Here is a 16,708-nt window from a genome sequence, read left to right as displayed (position 1 = left end):
TGTTCCCATGCCTTTCCGTTGGGTCCTAGGTGTATTTCACACCTGAGTGAGGTACAACACCGCTGGCCTGAGTCTCTGGACACCTGGGGCTTTGAACCTACTATTCAAATGTCTGTATGATCTGGAGGAACTCACATAAGATCTCAGGGCCTCTAGCTCCTCATTTATCATATGAAGTCATTGAAATAATTAGTCCCTGTGGATCAAAATGTGGTGATTTAGGTCAGGCTTTAATGAGTTTTCTGCAATTTCTCAGACCGCAGGTAGAAGTCAAAGAAAGCTGCAGCCCAGTGCCTTCTTGTAAGGCGATGGAGATCCATCCACCAGTGTCCCTGCCTCATACACCTCTAACATTCTGCTGCTACACAGCCCGCCTCGAGTAAAGCGGGCTCATTTCCATTGCACAGAATGGTGAAGGCAGATGGAGTTCTTGGGTTAGTCAGGTCTCTCTTGGTTGAGTCATATGGGATGTTTACAAAGTTCCCAGCTCCAAAAGCTCTATGGTTTGGATTTTGTCACAGCCCACAATTGGAAAGATAAGGGAAATGAGGGAGGGGACGAGTCAGTGTCTCCACACACACACACACACACACACACACACCCGACAGAGGAACGCAAGGATTGCTCCCGGCCCAGCCCCAAGTCCAGACAGCAAATCCAGGGTGGAGCAGAAGCCCCACATTCCAAGTTCCTGCACCCCAATTTGCCTGGCGGCCTAGAGGGTGTTCTCCTCCCAGAATTCTGGCAAGGATCCCAAAGAAAGAATTTGTACTAATTTGTTAAATGTGGGAACACTTTTTTAGGATTAGAAAAGTACTTTGAGCTGGGAATTACATAACCCATTGCAGCTCTGTGCAATTGCACATTGGAAAATGGGTCATCTTCAGACTCTTTCTCCCTCTCCCTCTCCCTCCCTCACTCTTCCTCCCCCTCTCCCCCTCTACCCTTCTCTTCTCTGCCCCCAGCTCATAGCCGACGCCTGGTCAATGTGAAGTCCCGCCTGAAGCAGGCTCCAAGATACTCATCACTTGACCGAGAGCTTATCGAGTACCAGGAGAGGCAGCTCTTCGAGTACTTTGTGGTCGTGTCATTGCACAAGAAGCAGGCAGGGGCCGCCTACGTGCCAGAGCTCACCCAGCAGTTCCCCCTGAAGGTACTGGGCGGGCCCGGCCCCTGCAGCCTGCCAGGCGACTGGAACTCATGGATTCAGGGAGGTTTGTGGGTCTGAGAATATCAACATTGGGTCCTAATTAGGGATATCATGAAGAAACTTCTGCTGGAGAATTTTGGAGGTTACAGGAGTTGAGATCCAAGGGCTCAGAGCATGATCAAAAATACATCCTAAATTCCTATGGTCTCTATGCCAACCGTACTATTCTTTCCCCCTTCCCTGGTCTTCTTATCCAACCACATTTTTCAACATATTCTAGAGGCCTCTTTCCCATTTAGCCACACAGCTCTCCCTAAGGAGTGTCACATTAGTTGCCATGCTAATAAATGTCTGTATGGGTGCCATGCACTTCTGTATGTGCAGACATACAGGAATCCTGATCTGTTCTAACAAGGTTCATAGCTATGAGTATTGGGCTCTACTCATGTATTAAATCATGGCACCTAAAATAAAATGGCCCTGAATAAAGCCTCAAATGGCATGGCCAATACTATGTAAATTGTTCTTGATTTTTTACAGCAGTATTAAAAAGTTTCCATCACATTCTACAATCCAACCAGAATTTACTGAAATCCCTATTGCATTCAGCCCCAGAGGTTTCATAGATGAGCAAAATGTGTTTTCTGTCCTTAGGAATTTACACTCTGACAGGAGAGCACAAGATAAGCATACAGCCCAGCCAGCGTGGCTCAGTGGTTGAGCATCGAATTATGAATCAGGAGGTCAGGGTACATGCCTGTTTGTGGGCTCGATCCCCAGTGTGGGGTGTGCCAAAGGCAGCCAATCAATGATTCTCATCATTGATGTTTCTCTCTCTCTCTCTCCCTGCCTTCCTTTCTGGAATCAATAAAAATATATGTTTTTTTAAAAAGGTAAGCATACAAAAGATTCAGGAGGTAGCATGTGACACACTCCCTGTAGGGTTCATGCAGGCCAAGGCTTGAGGGTGTTCAGGTGGAGGAGAGCCTGTGTCCTGCCCCCCTGAGGGCCTCCCTTTGCCATCTCCAACCAACTGAAGCCTAGGTTACACCTGCCCCTCCCCTCCTTTCCTGGGCCAGCCTTCCTTCTGTTGCACCACAGTGGTTCAGCACTGCAATAAAGCCCTGTTCTTGGAGTTTAGGATGGAGACCACATAAATGAAGTGAGCCAGAGGTACCTCCAAACTGCCACATAGTCACCTTCATCCTGCTGACTTCTAGGGGCAATCCCATGGAAACCCCCATGCTATGGACATGCCTAGATTTGGGGATGATGTCCCCTTGGTGAGAGGCTGCTGGTTATCACTGACGCACAATACCATTGAGAACCACACATAGCAAGCACCAAGGGAGGAAGGACTGTTCTGTCATTATGTTTACTCCTTGGGGCCAAATACAATGCTGTATATGGCAGTACTTAATCAGTGTTCCAGGAATAAAGGCACTAGTTCATGAATTAGTTGATCAATTAATCTCCAGACTGCTAGACATCCACATTGAAACTTTTTTGAGTGGAAAATTACATAGTCACTGTTAAGAAGAGATTGATCAGCAAATGTGTAAAGAAACAAGTGGCCCTGACCAGTGTGGCTCCGTTGGTTGGGTATCAAACCAAAGTGTCACCGGTTTGATTCCTGGTTGGGACACATGCCCAGGTTTCGGGCTCATTTCCCAGTAGGGGTTGTGCAGGAGGTAGCCAAGTGATGGTTCTCTCTTACATCCATATTTTTTTCTCTCTCCTTTCCCTTCCTCTCTTTCTAAAACCAATAAAAACATTTTAAACAGAAACTAAAAAGTCACCTATAATCTCATTCCATAGAGATCAACACATTTGTTGTATTTTCTTCTAGTCTTTTTTCATATTACGATCTTCTTACAAAACAGGGTGAGACAAAAGTAGGTTTACCAGTATAGTTGTTCATATAGAAAATAATACAATAATTAATAAAGGGTAATACAAGCAATAATTAATAAAGGGTAATACAAACTCTGTGTTTCTTGTACACACAACTATGAACATTCTTTGTCCCATTCTGTACATGTATCATTTTTTAATCATGTTTTGTAAACCACTGATTATTTATAAACATATTCAATACAAATTGAATATGTATTAGCTCAATGGATAGAGCAATGGCCTGCAGACTAAAGGGTCCAGGGTTCAATTCTAGTCAAGGGCACATGCCTGGATTGCAAATTCTAAATCATTTTCAAAATTAGATAATTCTCCATTATGGCAGCCTAATCTATGTCATATTTTATTGATTTTTTTACAGAGAGGAAGGGAGAGAGATAGATAGTTAGAGACATCATCGATGAGAGAGAAACATCGATCAGCTGCCTTCTGCACATCACCTACTGGGGATGTGCCCGCAACCAAGGCACATGCTCTTGACCAAAATCGAACCTGGGACCTTACAGTCCGCAGGCCCACGCTCTATCCACTGAGCCAAACCGGTTTCAGCACCAGTGTTTCTTTAATTGTATTTTTTATATTATGATGACCATTCCATACATGTATTTTGCATGCCAGGCTACTTTAAGGTATATCTACTTCCTTCACTCGCTCACTCTGTTAAAAAGACCTCTTTCTCTTTCTTTCTCCTTCTCTTTTCTAACTCATTTTCCTGAGTTTGTGTCCCACTCCTGTAGTCACTGTACTCAAGGTTTATACTTTATATTTGCATGCTAGGAATCATTGTCATATTCCATAAGTTATTTGCTGTCATGCAGTTCTCTATGACAATTTACAGAGACTGGGATATTTTCCAGCCATCTGTGATATTGGCTGTATTTGATGGGATCTGTATGTGCTACTCCCTGTAAATGTGCTCATGTGGCCCTAGCTGGTGTGGCTCTGTGATTAGGGCATTGGCCTGAGCAACAGAGGGTTGAGGGTTTGATTCCCAGGAAAGGGCATATACCTGGATTACAAGTTCAAACCCTGGCCCCTGTCCAGGCACATTCAGGGAGCAACCAATCCATGTTTCTCTTTCACATTGATGTCTCTCTCCCTCTTTCTCTCTCTCTCTCCCCCTCCCTCCCTTCTGCTTTCTCTGGAAATAAATGGAAAAAATATCTTCGAGTGAGGATTAACCTAAAATTTTTTTTAAATTAGAAGCACAGATTCCTGTTCACACACAAAATAAGCAAACTCATGGCTTTAAATATAATCTCTAAGTCAGACTTTATTCATTTGTTCTGTTTTTAAATAAGATGATGCTCACCTAGTCTGTGATGTCAGATAAATTGGAGAGAGAAAAACTAACTAGAGACTAAGATAATTTTAAAATATATATTTTTATTGATTTTAGAGAGAAAGGAAAGGAGAGGGAGAGAGCCAAAACCGGTTTGGCTCAGTGGTAGAGCGTCGGCCTTCAGACTGAGGGGTCCTGGGTTCGATTCCGGTCAAGGGCATGTACATTGGTTGCGGACACATTCCCGGTAGGGGGTGTGCAAGAAGCAGCTGGTCGATGTTTCTCTCTCATCGACGTTTCTAGCTCTCTATCTCTCTCCCTTCCTCTCTGTAAAAAAATCAATAAAAATATTAAAAAAAAAAAAAAAAAAAAAGAAGAAGAAGAAGAGGGAGAGAGAGAAACATCAATTGGCTGCCTCCTGCATGCCCCCTGCTGGCAATAGAGTCTGCAATCTGGGCATATGTCCTGACCCAGAATCGAACCAGCGACCTTTTGGTACATTGGACTCCACTCAACCAACTGAGCTATACCAGCCAGGGCAAGATCATACTTATTCCTAGCTCAGTTCCATACTTTTGTGATCATGAACAGATGACTTAACATCTCAAGGCTTAATTTCTTACCTCTAAAAGAAGACTGTGAGACTGGATGATGTCTATTTTCCTTCTGGTTCTGACATCCAAGGAGTCTGAACTGAGTTGAATTCACTGGAGGATATAATGTGACTGGATGTATTCTCTGAGAGGTGTTGTACACTTCTTTGCAGGACAGGCAGCTTTGTCTCGGCCAAGAGGTTTGAAGACTTGATATGAGGCTCAGCCTTGCATACTCATGAGTCTCCTATTTGGAAGGGATTGCTATGACAGTTTTTCCTTATTGATTAAAATAGTTACATTCCAGAATGGTAAGCATAGAAACATTTCTCTAAAGCACACTGTTTTTGCTCCTCACTTTCCCCATAAGATCATGGTTAAAAATGGCGGGGAGGAAATGGCCTCAGCAGAATGAGCTGGAAACCTTCCAAGGAAGGGGGTTTTAAGGTGGCGGTCAGGACTGTGGGAAGATTGGAGATGTGTGGTCTTGCCACGCCTCTGCCTCATTCTCCCATGCTATGGTTTATTCTCAACCTTCTCTCCCCCTTCTCCCTGCAGCTGGAAAGGTCTTTCAAGTTCATGAGAGAGGCTGAGGACCAGCTGAAGGCCATCCCCCAGTTCTGTTTCCCCGATGCCAAGGATTGGACTCCTGTCCAGCAGTTTACTAGGTAGGTGCTGGCATCTCTCCTCCCAACCCTCAAAGACTAAGGCAAGCCCTAGTCTGTTTGGCTCAGTGGACAGAGCACTGGCCTGTGGACCAAAGGGTCTGGGTTCATTTCTGGCCAAGGGCACATGCCCTGGTTGCCAACTCGATCCCCAGTAGGGGGCCTGCAGGAGGCAGCCACTCCATGATTCTCTCTCATCATTAATGTTTCTACCTCTCCCTCTTCCTTCCTCTCTGAAATCAATATATATATATGTATATTTTATTTATTTATTTTAAGACTAATACAAGAACTAGAGATGAGGTCAGAAATGACAGACCCCATAATTCAAGCCTACCATTAAGAGATCTTTATGGGCCTGGGCTGGAGGTTTCCCTCACCAGTGTTTTTAAAACTTTCCTGAAGATAAGAATAAGCTTGCTAAATATGCAGGTTCCCAGACTGCTCACTCAGTCTGTGCATTTGTTTGCTTCATGAGCCTTTGTGAAGGGCAATAAGGTCATTCTTAGTCTAGGGAAACATTGCCCATCACCCATCCTTCCCAGGTCCACTGAGGCATTTCTTCAGTAGCCCTCCGGCAGTTACTCAGACTGTGATTAGTTCACATTTCTGCTCTAGCCCATGTGGCTAGGCATAAAATTTTTATTGCCAGATGTTTAGCAACTGACCAATCTCAGTAGGTTGTATATCCTAAATGTTTGAGGGCTGCTGTGTTCCTCAAAGTTGACCCAGCAGCCTCTAAGGACAGTCCAAGCCTGGAGGTGGCTCTGCACAGACAGTCCCCTGGGAACCCAGGGCAGTTTCCAGGGCGCCCAGAACTGTCCCACTCGTCAACTTCTCCCTCACTGAGTCGCATCCCTAGACCAGTGCATGTGACCTCACCCTCGTGCTCATGGAAGGCAGTAATCAGTGCTCAATAAATGACTGTTTTGTGTCCGGGGATGGCTCAGGTGATAGAATTATATGAGATCTCAGGGTGGGGGGAAAAAACCAAAACCCTCTGAACACAGTGACACTTTAGATCTCCCTGTCCCTGACAGACTCCAAAGCGAGAGGTGACCAGAGTCCCAGCCAGAAATGGACAGCCTCCATCAGAATGTTTACATCACTCATCGTGGTGTGTCTTCGTTTTGTTTTGCTTCATAATGTACTTCTGTTTTCCCCACCACAGTGAAACCTTCTCATTTGTCTTAACTGGAGAAGACGGAGGCAGAAGGTTCGGTTACTGCCGAAGACTGCTGGTTAGTACATTTGCTTCTCAATCAGCAAGAGTGCCACACAGAGCTAATATTGGCTTCCTAAGGTTTCACCGTGTGCCACGAGAGAAGGGACAGGCGGTGTGACAGGTTAAGAACATGGAGGAAGAGCCCTAATCAGTTTGGCTCAGTGGATAAAGCGGTGGCCTAAGGATTGAAGGGTCCTGGGTTCAATTCTGGTCAAGGGCAAATACCTTGGTTGCGGGCTCGATCCCCAATAGGGGACTTGCAGGAGGTAGCTGATTGATGTTTCTCTCTCATCAATGTTTCTAACTCTCTATCCCTCTTACTTCCTCTCTGTAAAATCAATAATATATATATATATATATATATATATTTATTTATTTATTTATTTATTTATTTATTTATTTAAATTTTTTTTTAAATATAGAGGAAGATTGGGGGGCTCAGCTAAATCTTACTGACAGACCGGAACAATGTATCTGTCTCCTTCAGAAAGAAAATAATTTCTCCAATGTTTTCCCCACCAAGTAAAAGACTTTCTCTTCTTAAATTAAATGTCCTTTCTAATAAAGCATGCTAAACAGACCTTGGTATCTTAGTGAGAACATTCATAATGAGGCTAAGGACAGAAGGTTGGTTTTATTGTTCATGATGCAAATCATTGATCAAGTGTCTCCTTCAGAGCCTTTAAAAATCATAACTATCCCAATATACTAACTGTGCTAAAACATTTGAAAACTTGTCCTTTGAGGCTCATTCCCTTGAAAATCTTTAGTAGTGACACATCATTTTCTACTAAGATGAATTTAGTCTTAGAACTAGGCTAATATAATTTAGAGTCAAGAATAATGCATGGCCCTGGCCTGTGTGGCTCATCCCATGCACCTAAAGGTTATGGGTTCAATTCCTGACCAAGGCACATGCCCAAGTTATGGGTTCAATCCCCAGTCAGGATTTGTGTAGGAGACAACCAATTGATGTTTCTCTCTCACATCAATGTTTCTCTCACTTCCTCTCACTTCTTCTTTCTCTAAAATCAATAAAAATCTATTAAAAAAAAAAAAAAGAAGAAGAATAATGTGCCGAAACCTGAATCCGGTTTGTCTCAGTGGATAGAGCGTCAGCCTGCAGACTGAAAGGTCCTGGGTTCGATTCTGATCAAGGGCATGTACCTTGGTTGCGGGCACATCCCCAGTAGGAGGTGTGCAAGAGGCAGCTGATGGATGATTCTCTCTCATCGATGTTTTTAACTCTCTATCCCTCTCTCTTCCTCTCTGTAAAAAATCAATGAAATATATTTTTTAAAAAGAATAATAGCTGAGACCGGTTTGGCTCAATGGATAGAGCGTTGGCTTGGGGACTGAAGGGTCCCGGGTTCGATTCCGGTCAAGGGCATGTACCTTGGTTGCAGGCATATCCCCAGTAGGGGGTGTGGAAGAGGCAGCTGATTGATGACTCTCTCTCATCGATGTTTCTGACTATCTCTCTCCTTTCCTCTCTGTATAAAATATATATATATAAAAAAAAAGAATAATATGCCTAGACAGTTTGGCTCAGTGAATAGAGTGTTGGCCCATGGATTGAAGGGTCCTGGGTTCAATTCCAATCAAGGACACTTTCCTGTGTTGCAGGCTGGATCCCAAGTAGGGGACGTGCAGGAAGCATCCAATCAGTGATTCTCTCTCATCATTGATGTTTCTATCTCTCCCTCTCCATTCCTCTCTGAAATTAATAAAAATATGTTTTTAAAAAGAATAATGCATGGCCCTGGCCAGTGTGGTTCAGTTGGTTGGGCATCATCCCATGCAATAAAGGTCACTAGTTCAATACTTGGTCAGGGCACATGGCCAGCTTAGGGGGGTTGTGCAGGAGGCAGCCAATTGACATTTCTCTCTCCCCCTCTTCCTCTCCCTATAAAATCAATAAAAGCATTCTTAAAATAAAAAAAGAGTAATACATGGCCAAAACTGGTTTGGCTCAGTGGATAGAGCATCCGTCTGCGAACTGAAAAGTCCCAGGTTCGATTCCGGTCAAGGGCATGTACATTGGTGGCGGGCACATCCCCAGTAGGGGGTGTGTAAGAGGCAGCTGATCGATGGTTCTCTCTCATGGATGTTTCTAGCTCTCTATCCCTCTCCCTTCCTCTCTGTAAAAATTCAATAATATATATCATTTTTTAAAATATACATGGCACATAGTACCTCTTAAGCAAATATTTGTTGAATTAATTACTGAATAAAAAGTATGGATAATCCTTGAAAAAGTTAAGTAGAGTCATTTTTTTTTAATATATCTTATTGATTTTTTACAGAAAGGAAGGGAGAAGGATAGAGAGCTAGAAACATCGATGAGAGAGAAACATCGACCAGCTGCCTCTTGCACACCCCCCACTGGGGATGCGCCCACAACAAATGTACATGCCCCTGACCGGAATCGAACCCGGGACCCTTCAGTCCGAAGGCCGACACTCTATCCACTGAGCCAAACCGATCTTGGCAGTAGGGTCATTTTTGTTGGTAAAATTAATTTAAAGTATTGAGATTGATTTTGTGGTGGTTTTTTATTTTGTTTTGTTTTTTGTTTGTTTGTTTGTTTATTTGTTTGTTTTTTGCCAGGGCCCCTCAGACCCCCAGGTGTCAAAGGTCCTGGGGGGCACCGTGTCTTCAAGGGGAGTCAGAGCCCAGTGCTGGACATCATAGGGGCTGTTTTTGTTTTTTTAATTAGCTTAAAAGTTAGTTTCCACAAAGGATTTTCAGAAGTTATTTCTCCTTTGGAATTATCAGTATAATAAAAAAATATATAGTTCATTTAAAAGTTTATTATAATAAACATATAGTTTCTTACAAGAAACTACAGTGATTTTGGTAAACAAATTATGCCTTTTATTTATGATTATATACGTAAGCCAAATTGAGCACCTACTGCGCGCACAAGAGTTGTCCGAAGGTATGGTGCATGAAAACATCTGACAAACAATAGCACTCAGAAATCTTTGGGTTCTCTCCTTCCCTGAAGTTGGTAGCACTCATGATTTCCTGTATTTCTCTCCAAAAAGCCTGGTGGCAAAGGGAAGCGTCTCCCTGAAGTTTACTGCATCGTGAGCCGCCTGGGATGCTTCAGCCTTTTTTCAAAGGTGAGGATTCGGGCCTCCGAGAAAGGAGGAAGGGCCCCAAAGGACACAGGAAACACCCCAACTTCCAGTTCTTTTGTAATCTAACTCTCCACTCTTCCTTCCCACTTCCTCCTCCTCCCCTCACGGTGGCCTCTATTCTCTTATCGTTGGATCAGGAAATAACAGATGATGAAGGTCAGGGCTCTGGAACTGGGGAAGGGGAGAGAATCAAAGTAATTGTAGCTAAGGATGGCAGGGGCAGAGGATCTTCCCAAAATATCCCATGTTTCATTTTTCTTCTTCTAAGCATTGTCTTTCGTCATATTTGCTTTTGCTGGACAAAAACATACTATGATGCATGTATGTATGTATCTGTATCAGTGTATATATGTGTTTTGTGTATATGTGCTATGTGTGTACAATTTATTGTAATAATGCCCTAAATCTATTGAAATCTTAATATAATTTGTTCTGCCAATATACCCAGATACAGGAACTGCCATATTGAGTTGGCCCATCTGCCGCAGTACTTTGAATTAGTGTATAGGAGATTATTATGCTATATCATGCTAATGCGGGGGGTGTACAGGAGACAGCTGATCGATGTTTTTCTCTCTCATCAATGTTTCTAACTCTCTATCCATCTCCCTTCCTCTCTGTAAAAATTAATCAAATATATTCTAAAAAATAACAATAAAAAAATTGGTCATTTATAAATTGCTGCTTATGCAAGTCTTCTACATGGGTTTAAAGACAGAAATAAGGCTGTAGGTCACAGCCTTTGTAATTGTGAGAATGCTTATGTGAAAGCTGGAAATAGCCCTGGTCAGGTAGCTCAGTTGGTTGCACCAGGGTTGCGGGTTCAATACCCAGTCAGGTACATGCAGGAATCAACCAATGAATGCATCAGTAAGTGGAACGACAGGTAGAGGTTTCTTTCTCTCCCTTCCTGCTTCTCACCCAAAAAAGAAACCTGGGTAGAGGGTCAAAGGGGGGGGGGGGGCCAGGGAGTAAGGACACATATGTAATACCTTAATCAATAAAGAAAAAAATTTTGTTTTAATTAAAAAAAAGAAAAAAAGCCAAAACCGGTTTGGCTCAGTGGTTAAAGAAATGTCCCAGGTTCGATTCCAGTCAAGGGCATGTACCTTGGTTGTGGGCACATCCCCAGTGGGGGGGTGCAGGAGGCAGCTGATCAATGATTCTCTCTCATCGATGTTTCTAACTCTCTATCCCTCTCTCTTCCTCTCTGTAAAAATCAATAAAATATATTTAAAAAGAAAAAAGAAAAGAAAAGAAAAGAAAGCTGGAAGTAAAACAACTCATGTGAGTTAGCCCAGATTCCAAAGGCAGCTTTGGAATTCACATGAGCTTTGTTGCTATGTCCTGTGCAGGGGATGTGGAGCAAGTAAACATGCCATCATGTTTGCATGAGGCACAATCCTGGGATTTCACGTCAGTTTTGTGACCAGGGATATTTTAAGAATGTAGTGTCATGACCTGCCAGAGATGGTACAGCAAATACTCAGGGTGGAATCAGAAACAGCTTTGGCAAACTAATCCCTAGAACTCAAGTTATTTTCAGGTGAGGGACAAGGATGACAAAAATGGCAAATTGTTCTTTAGTTTAGATAGGAATCATGGATAAGAACTGCTCTCAGAATCTCTGAAGAAAGTTTATCATTAAATATTGCCACAATAATGCTAGATAGCAAACCACAGTGGATGAAAGCAACAGTCATTTATTATCACAGACATGCAGGGCTTGGCTTTGCTGATCTCCACTGGGCTCCCTCCTGTGCTAGGAGTAGGCAGGGGTTGGCTGATCTGGGCTGGCGGATCTGCTTTAGGCTGCAAGTCCGGTTGGGTCTGGGCCACATGTCTGTCATCCTCTTTAGACAGAGAGCTGGCCCATGTCTGCTCTTCTTACGGCTATGGCAGAGGCACAGGCAGGCAATCAAAAACTCAAAAGGCAGGCCTCCAAAGGCCTCTGAAGGCTGGGCCGACCACTGGCTCTCTCATTCCACTGGCCCTGGCTCCTCAACCATTTTTCATTATTGTTCCCCTGTGCAGTCTTTTAATACATGTTTTCTCTGACTTGTCTCCCCCTCCCTATGAAATTCATGCAGGAGGCAGCTGATCAATGAGGTTTCTCTCTGATCAATGTCCCTATCTCTATCCTCTCCCTTCCCCTCTATAAAATCATCTTCTTTTTAAAAAAGGATATCGATAAAAACATCTTTTTTTAAAAAAAGGATAGCAACCTATTTAAAAATAAGTAAATAAATAAAAATAAAATAAAAAATAAAAATCACATGGCAAAGAGTAATGACAGAGGGGAGAGGATTAGGGTGATAACACATAGAGATTGTAAGCTTGGTCTGATGAAGACAGCAGGGCTTCCCATGATTCTTCAGTCTCCATGGCAGGCCCACTTCATCTGGAACAGGCAACACCTTGGTGCCCTGACTCAGGATGGTTGAGCTGCTTTTCTGACCCTTGCAGATCTTGGATGAGGTGGAAAAACGCCGAGGCATCTCTCCTGCCCTGGTCCAGCCCCTCATGAGGAGTGTCATGGAAGCCCCTTTCCCAGCCTTGGGCAAAACCATCATTGTCAAGAACTTCCTGCCAGGAACAGGAACTGAGGTAGGTGGTCAGATTCCTTTCCTCTCCTAGTGGAGAGAATGACCCAAACAGCCAACTCCCAGTGGTCTGAGGGGCTGGCCTTTGTGGGCTGTCACATTCGGTGGTGTCCTCTTGCTCCTCGGTGTCATAAGTCTAATTCATCCAGCCCAGGATTCTGGCCCAGAGAGCAACCCCCAGAACTGCGCCATGGCAGCACATGTTGGCCTTCCAGGTTAGAGACCTGCACTGAACATTCTTGGTTTCTCATTATAGCTCATTGCATTCTCTCTCTCTCTCTCTCTCTCTCTCTCTCTCTCTCTCTCTCTCTTTTTGTATTTTTATTGATTTCAGAGAGGAAGGAAGAGAGAGAGAAGGAGAGAAACATCAATGATGAAAGCAAATCATTGGCTGCCTCCTGTGTGCCCCCTACTGGAGATTGAGCCTGAAACCTGGACATGTGCCCTGACCAGGAACAGAACCCTCACCTCCTGGTTCATAGGTTGAGCAGCCACAGAGCAGTGCCAGCCAGGCCCATTGCATTCTTGAATTGTATGTGAACCTGTTTATGTTTTTAAATGCATCACCTCTATAACTTTATTATGTAAAACAGATTATTTTTAGTGAAAACAAGCTCAGGGACTATTCCTCATTCACCCTATGTCCTTGCTGGGCTGGCGTTTGATGCAGGAGCTGGTTTGCATTTTTCCCATTCCCCTTATATGGCTCTGGTACCTCAGAAGCACATCTGTCTCAGACTTGGAGCTCTAATTCTAAAGTCCTTGGCAAAACAAGTCACCTGTGGAGCCAGGGTGCAGAAGGGAGGGGGAAGATGGGTTTGGGACATTCCAGAACAACCAATTTCCCAGCATAGAGAAGAGCAGTCTCCCTGTGGCTGGAGAAACATCCCACACCAGATGCAGGCAGCTTGGCCTTGGGGATGTTAGCATGAGCGAGCCCACTGAGTGAACAGTTCTGAGCAGGCACTGTGCTGAGAGTGAAACCAGTCTCTGCTCTGTGAAGGAGCCAGCTCCCTTACAGAGAAAAAACATGCACATGAGTAGTGACCAAGATGAGTTCAGGAACATAACAGCAAATACGGAATGAAAAGATACACTCAACGTAAGCGCTGAAAGGCTCCACATCAGAGGTTTAGAATGGGGTTGGTCCTTTAAGAAAGTCCTTCTAGATGAGGTGAATCTAGAAAGTGCTGCTCAGACCTGCTGGTCCCTCTGAGTGAGCCTGCGACCCCATCCCTCCAGGTGATACTTCCTCCTGAGACCTACGCTAGCCGGCAGGGCTCTCAGGGACAGCACACGGTCAGCAGCCAGAGAACTCCGTGGGGAGTCCAGGAGAGCCTCCGACCACTTAGGGCCAAGGCACTGCTTCCGCCATCCTTTCCCCACCTCCGTCCGAACTGTCCTCAGGCTCATAGTTGAGTGCGAGGCATGTGCTTCCCTTCCACACCTACCTGCCGCCACTGTCCTGGGTTCTTCCTTTTCCCCAATCCCTTTTGTCTTCCTTCCCCTTTACCCTGCCAGTGGGCCACCTTTGCAGAGGACGACTTGATGCGTGAGCGGCCTGGCTGAGTAGGCGGGCCCTTCACGGCTGCTCCTGTTCCCCGGCAGGTGATTGAACTGTGCCGCCCGCTGGACTCCCGGCTCGAACATGTGGACTTTGAGTCCCTCTTCTCTTCTCTCAGCGTCCGCCACCTGCTCTGTGTTTTTGCCTCCCTGCTTCTGGAAAGGAGGGTCATCTTCATCGCAGACAAACTCAGGTACAACCTTGGCTACTTCTGATAAAGTGTTTGAATGACAGGCAGTCTTGGACTGTCTGATGCCGTGGTGGGGTAGGTGATGGTGTAGGATTTCAGAGGACACTCCTCTGGGGTGACAGTAGGAGTCAGTGGGCATCTAAGGTGCATGTTGGCAAGCACACGAGTGGTGTGAAACGAGGTAGGCCTGCACTGCTCTGCAACACTTACCTGCGTTTTATTCATTCTGCTTTGTGTTGGGCGCTCTACCATGTATGTGCTGGGAACAGGAGGAAGACCCAGAGCCGCCCTCAAGGAGCTCTCAGTACAGTGGGGCAACAGGGAAGAGAACAGATCACCCAGTAGTGCTGTGAGGGCTTGCTAGAGGGCTGCTTCCTGGAGATGGAGAAGGGCACCCACTCCCAGCCCAGGCGCAGTCCCCCTGAGCCTGAGGCATAGACCAGGCAAAAGCAACTGCCTGTATGAGGGTGAGGAGACTGGAGGCTGAGCACAAAGCACTTCCCTGTGGCTGAGCAGAGAGGAAAGCCGAGTGGGAAGTGAGGAGCCCGCAGAGGTGGCCCCCGGCGATCCGTGGCAGGGCTGCAGGGCCACGATGAAGAGCACAGGCCTGTCCTAAAGGATCCCGTCTACTGTATCCAAATCAGTCACAGAAGCACACACCTAATGGTCACCGCCTAATGGTCACACTCAGTGATTTGCAAGGGCCATGTCACAAATCTAAGAGGGCCCAGGAGGAGATGCAGGTAGGATTTGGAGTAATTCTGAACTTCTAAAAAGAACTGCTGGCATTTCCATCTTACAAAACACTGAAGCAGAGCCTCCTTCGCTCTAACTGAGGGCACAGGAGCCTCAGTGGCAGCTGCAGCTGCAGACAGCCTGCCATGCGGGCCGGGCTGAGAGGGCCCGCCGGCCAGAAGCAGACGAGGCCAGCTAAGGAGTCCATCTGGAGAGAAGGCCATTTGCCAAAACACAAAAATCGAAGCACTGTGGTTCAAAGAGGAAATAGGCCTCTCAACTCTGGAAAACAAAAGGGAGGAAGAAGAAAGGGAATGAAAGGACAGAGCCTGTGAATGTGGAGCTCATCGGGGGCGTGGCTGGAGATGGAATCCAGCCCCCCACCGCCATGCCACGCCATCTGGTCACCTTGATGATGTTGCTTTTGGATGGCAGCCACTTGGCTCTCCCAGCCTGCTCCACCCTGTGTTCCAGTTCTTCCCTCGCAGTGTCACCGTTACTGTACTCCCTGGGCACGCCGTCAGCTCAGCTCGGGAAGCAGCCTGTCTCTGAGCCTGCAGCTGGTGCTGGGCGCTGGGCAGCTGTCCAAGCTCCCTGGACCCTGGGGAATTCAGACCAGAGAGTTCTCAAGGATGGGGCCCTGGAAGCCAAGGATGAGTAATAACCCTTCAGTGACCAGGATCAGATTTCATCACACTCTAGTAGCTGTCTGTGTTCTCTGGCAGCTGCGCCCTGTGCCCCACTGCCTCTAGTTGTACATTCTCAGGCTTGACTTTGGGGGGGGGGGGGTGGGAAGGATGATCTTAGGAAGGCCTAGACCTTCTGTGCTCAGAAGTCGGGGTCACGCTCTCCACCTCTCTTGTAGCTTTAACAGCATACTTCTGGGGGCGTTGGCTCAGCCTTCCTTTTTGGGGCTCTCCAGCCCTCGGTTCTGCCCCTTCCTGTAACAAGTTAAGTCTGGCTCACCTGGAAGACATTGACATAGCTTAATCAGAGCACAGAGACTCCACCAAAGAGCATTGTGTATGTGAGGTTACCAAGCAGGAAAGCCAGAACCCACCTCTCCTCCGGCTGCTCCACCGAAAGCTGTTCCTCCAGGAGGAATCAACAAACACCCAGCTACGTCTGGTTTGGGGAAAAGAGCTATAGGAAATCAAGGATTCTTGGGTTAGGTCCTGACAAATAGGGCTTGGGAGGCAGTGGCTGGCTGCCAGTAGTTTGACCTGGAAAAATCTACAAAGAAAGCCTTCCACATAAGTTTGAGCTGGTGCTTTCATCCTTATCAACTTGGCACAATTCTCTACTCGTTGCACATGCACCACTTCCTGGCCCTGTTCAGCAAGCGCCTCCTTCTTCTGATTTCCATCCATAGCCCCAATCTTTTCAACGCCATAAGGGAGTGCATGAGAACAGGGCGTGCCACACACTGAGTGCATGGCCCTGTGACATCCCAGGGTGGACCTCAGCCTGATTTAGGCCTGGAGTCACTGTTGCCAGCACCCTCCTCCTACTACACAATTTATTTACTCATTATTGTTAGTGAGTCTGCCCACTGCAAGAGGAAATAGCAGAGTTGTGGCAAATATTGTATGAGTTATAAAAGGGTTTTAAGTGGAGCCAAAAATCTTTCAAATCTAGAAT

General features: G+C 45.7%; 1 protein-coding gene and 1 non-coding gene across 7 annotated transcripts in view; one reads left to right on the top strand and one right to left on the bottom strand.

Moving 5' to 3' along the window:
• Positions 1 to 16,708, top strand: part of DENND2A (DENN domain containing 2A) — a 105,558-nt gene that overhangs the window by 68,976 nt on the left and 19,874 nt on the right. For all 6 annotated transcript variants that reach the window (XM_045577490.1, XM_045577485.1, XM_045577480.1 and 3 more), the window contains 6 exons: positions 966 to 1,153; positions 5,498 to 5,607; positions 6,776 to 6,845; positions 9,880 to 9,957; positions 12,442 to 12,582; positions 14,187 to 14,335. In XM_045577490.1, the coding sequence (XP_045433446.1) occupies positions 966 to 1,153; positions 5,498 to 5,607; positions 6,776 to 6,845; positions 9,880 to 9,957; positions 12,442 to 12,582; positions 14,187 to 14,335 (736 nt within the window). The remainder of the gene's footprint in view (positions 1 to 965; positions 1,154 to 5,497; positions 5,608 to 6,775; positions 6,846 to 9,879; positions 9,958 to 12,441; positions 12,583 to 14,186; positions 14,336 to 16,708) is intronic.
• Positions 9,439 to 9,529, bottom strand: LOC118714630. The gene has a single exon (XR_004986634.1). It is a non-coding gene; the product is annotated as a small nucleolar RNA SNORD88 (small nucleolar RNA).

This window comes from Pipistrellus kuhlii, unplaced genomic scaffold (genome assembly GCF_014108245.1).
Source record: "Pipistrellus kuhlii isolate mPipKuh1 unplaced genomic scaffold, mPipKuh1.p scaffold_m20_p_10, whole genome shotgun sequence".
Taxonomy (NCBI): Eukaryota; Metazoa; Chordata; class Mammalia; order Chiroptera; family Vespertilionidae; genus Pipistrellus; species Pipistrellus kuhlii.
The sequence above is the reverse complement of the archived record's forward strand: the minus strand, read 5'-3'. Positions and strand labels throughout refer to the sequence as shown.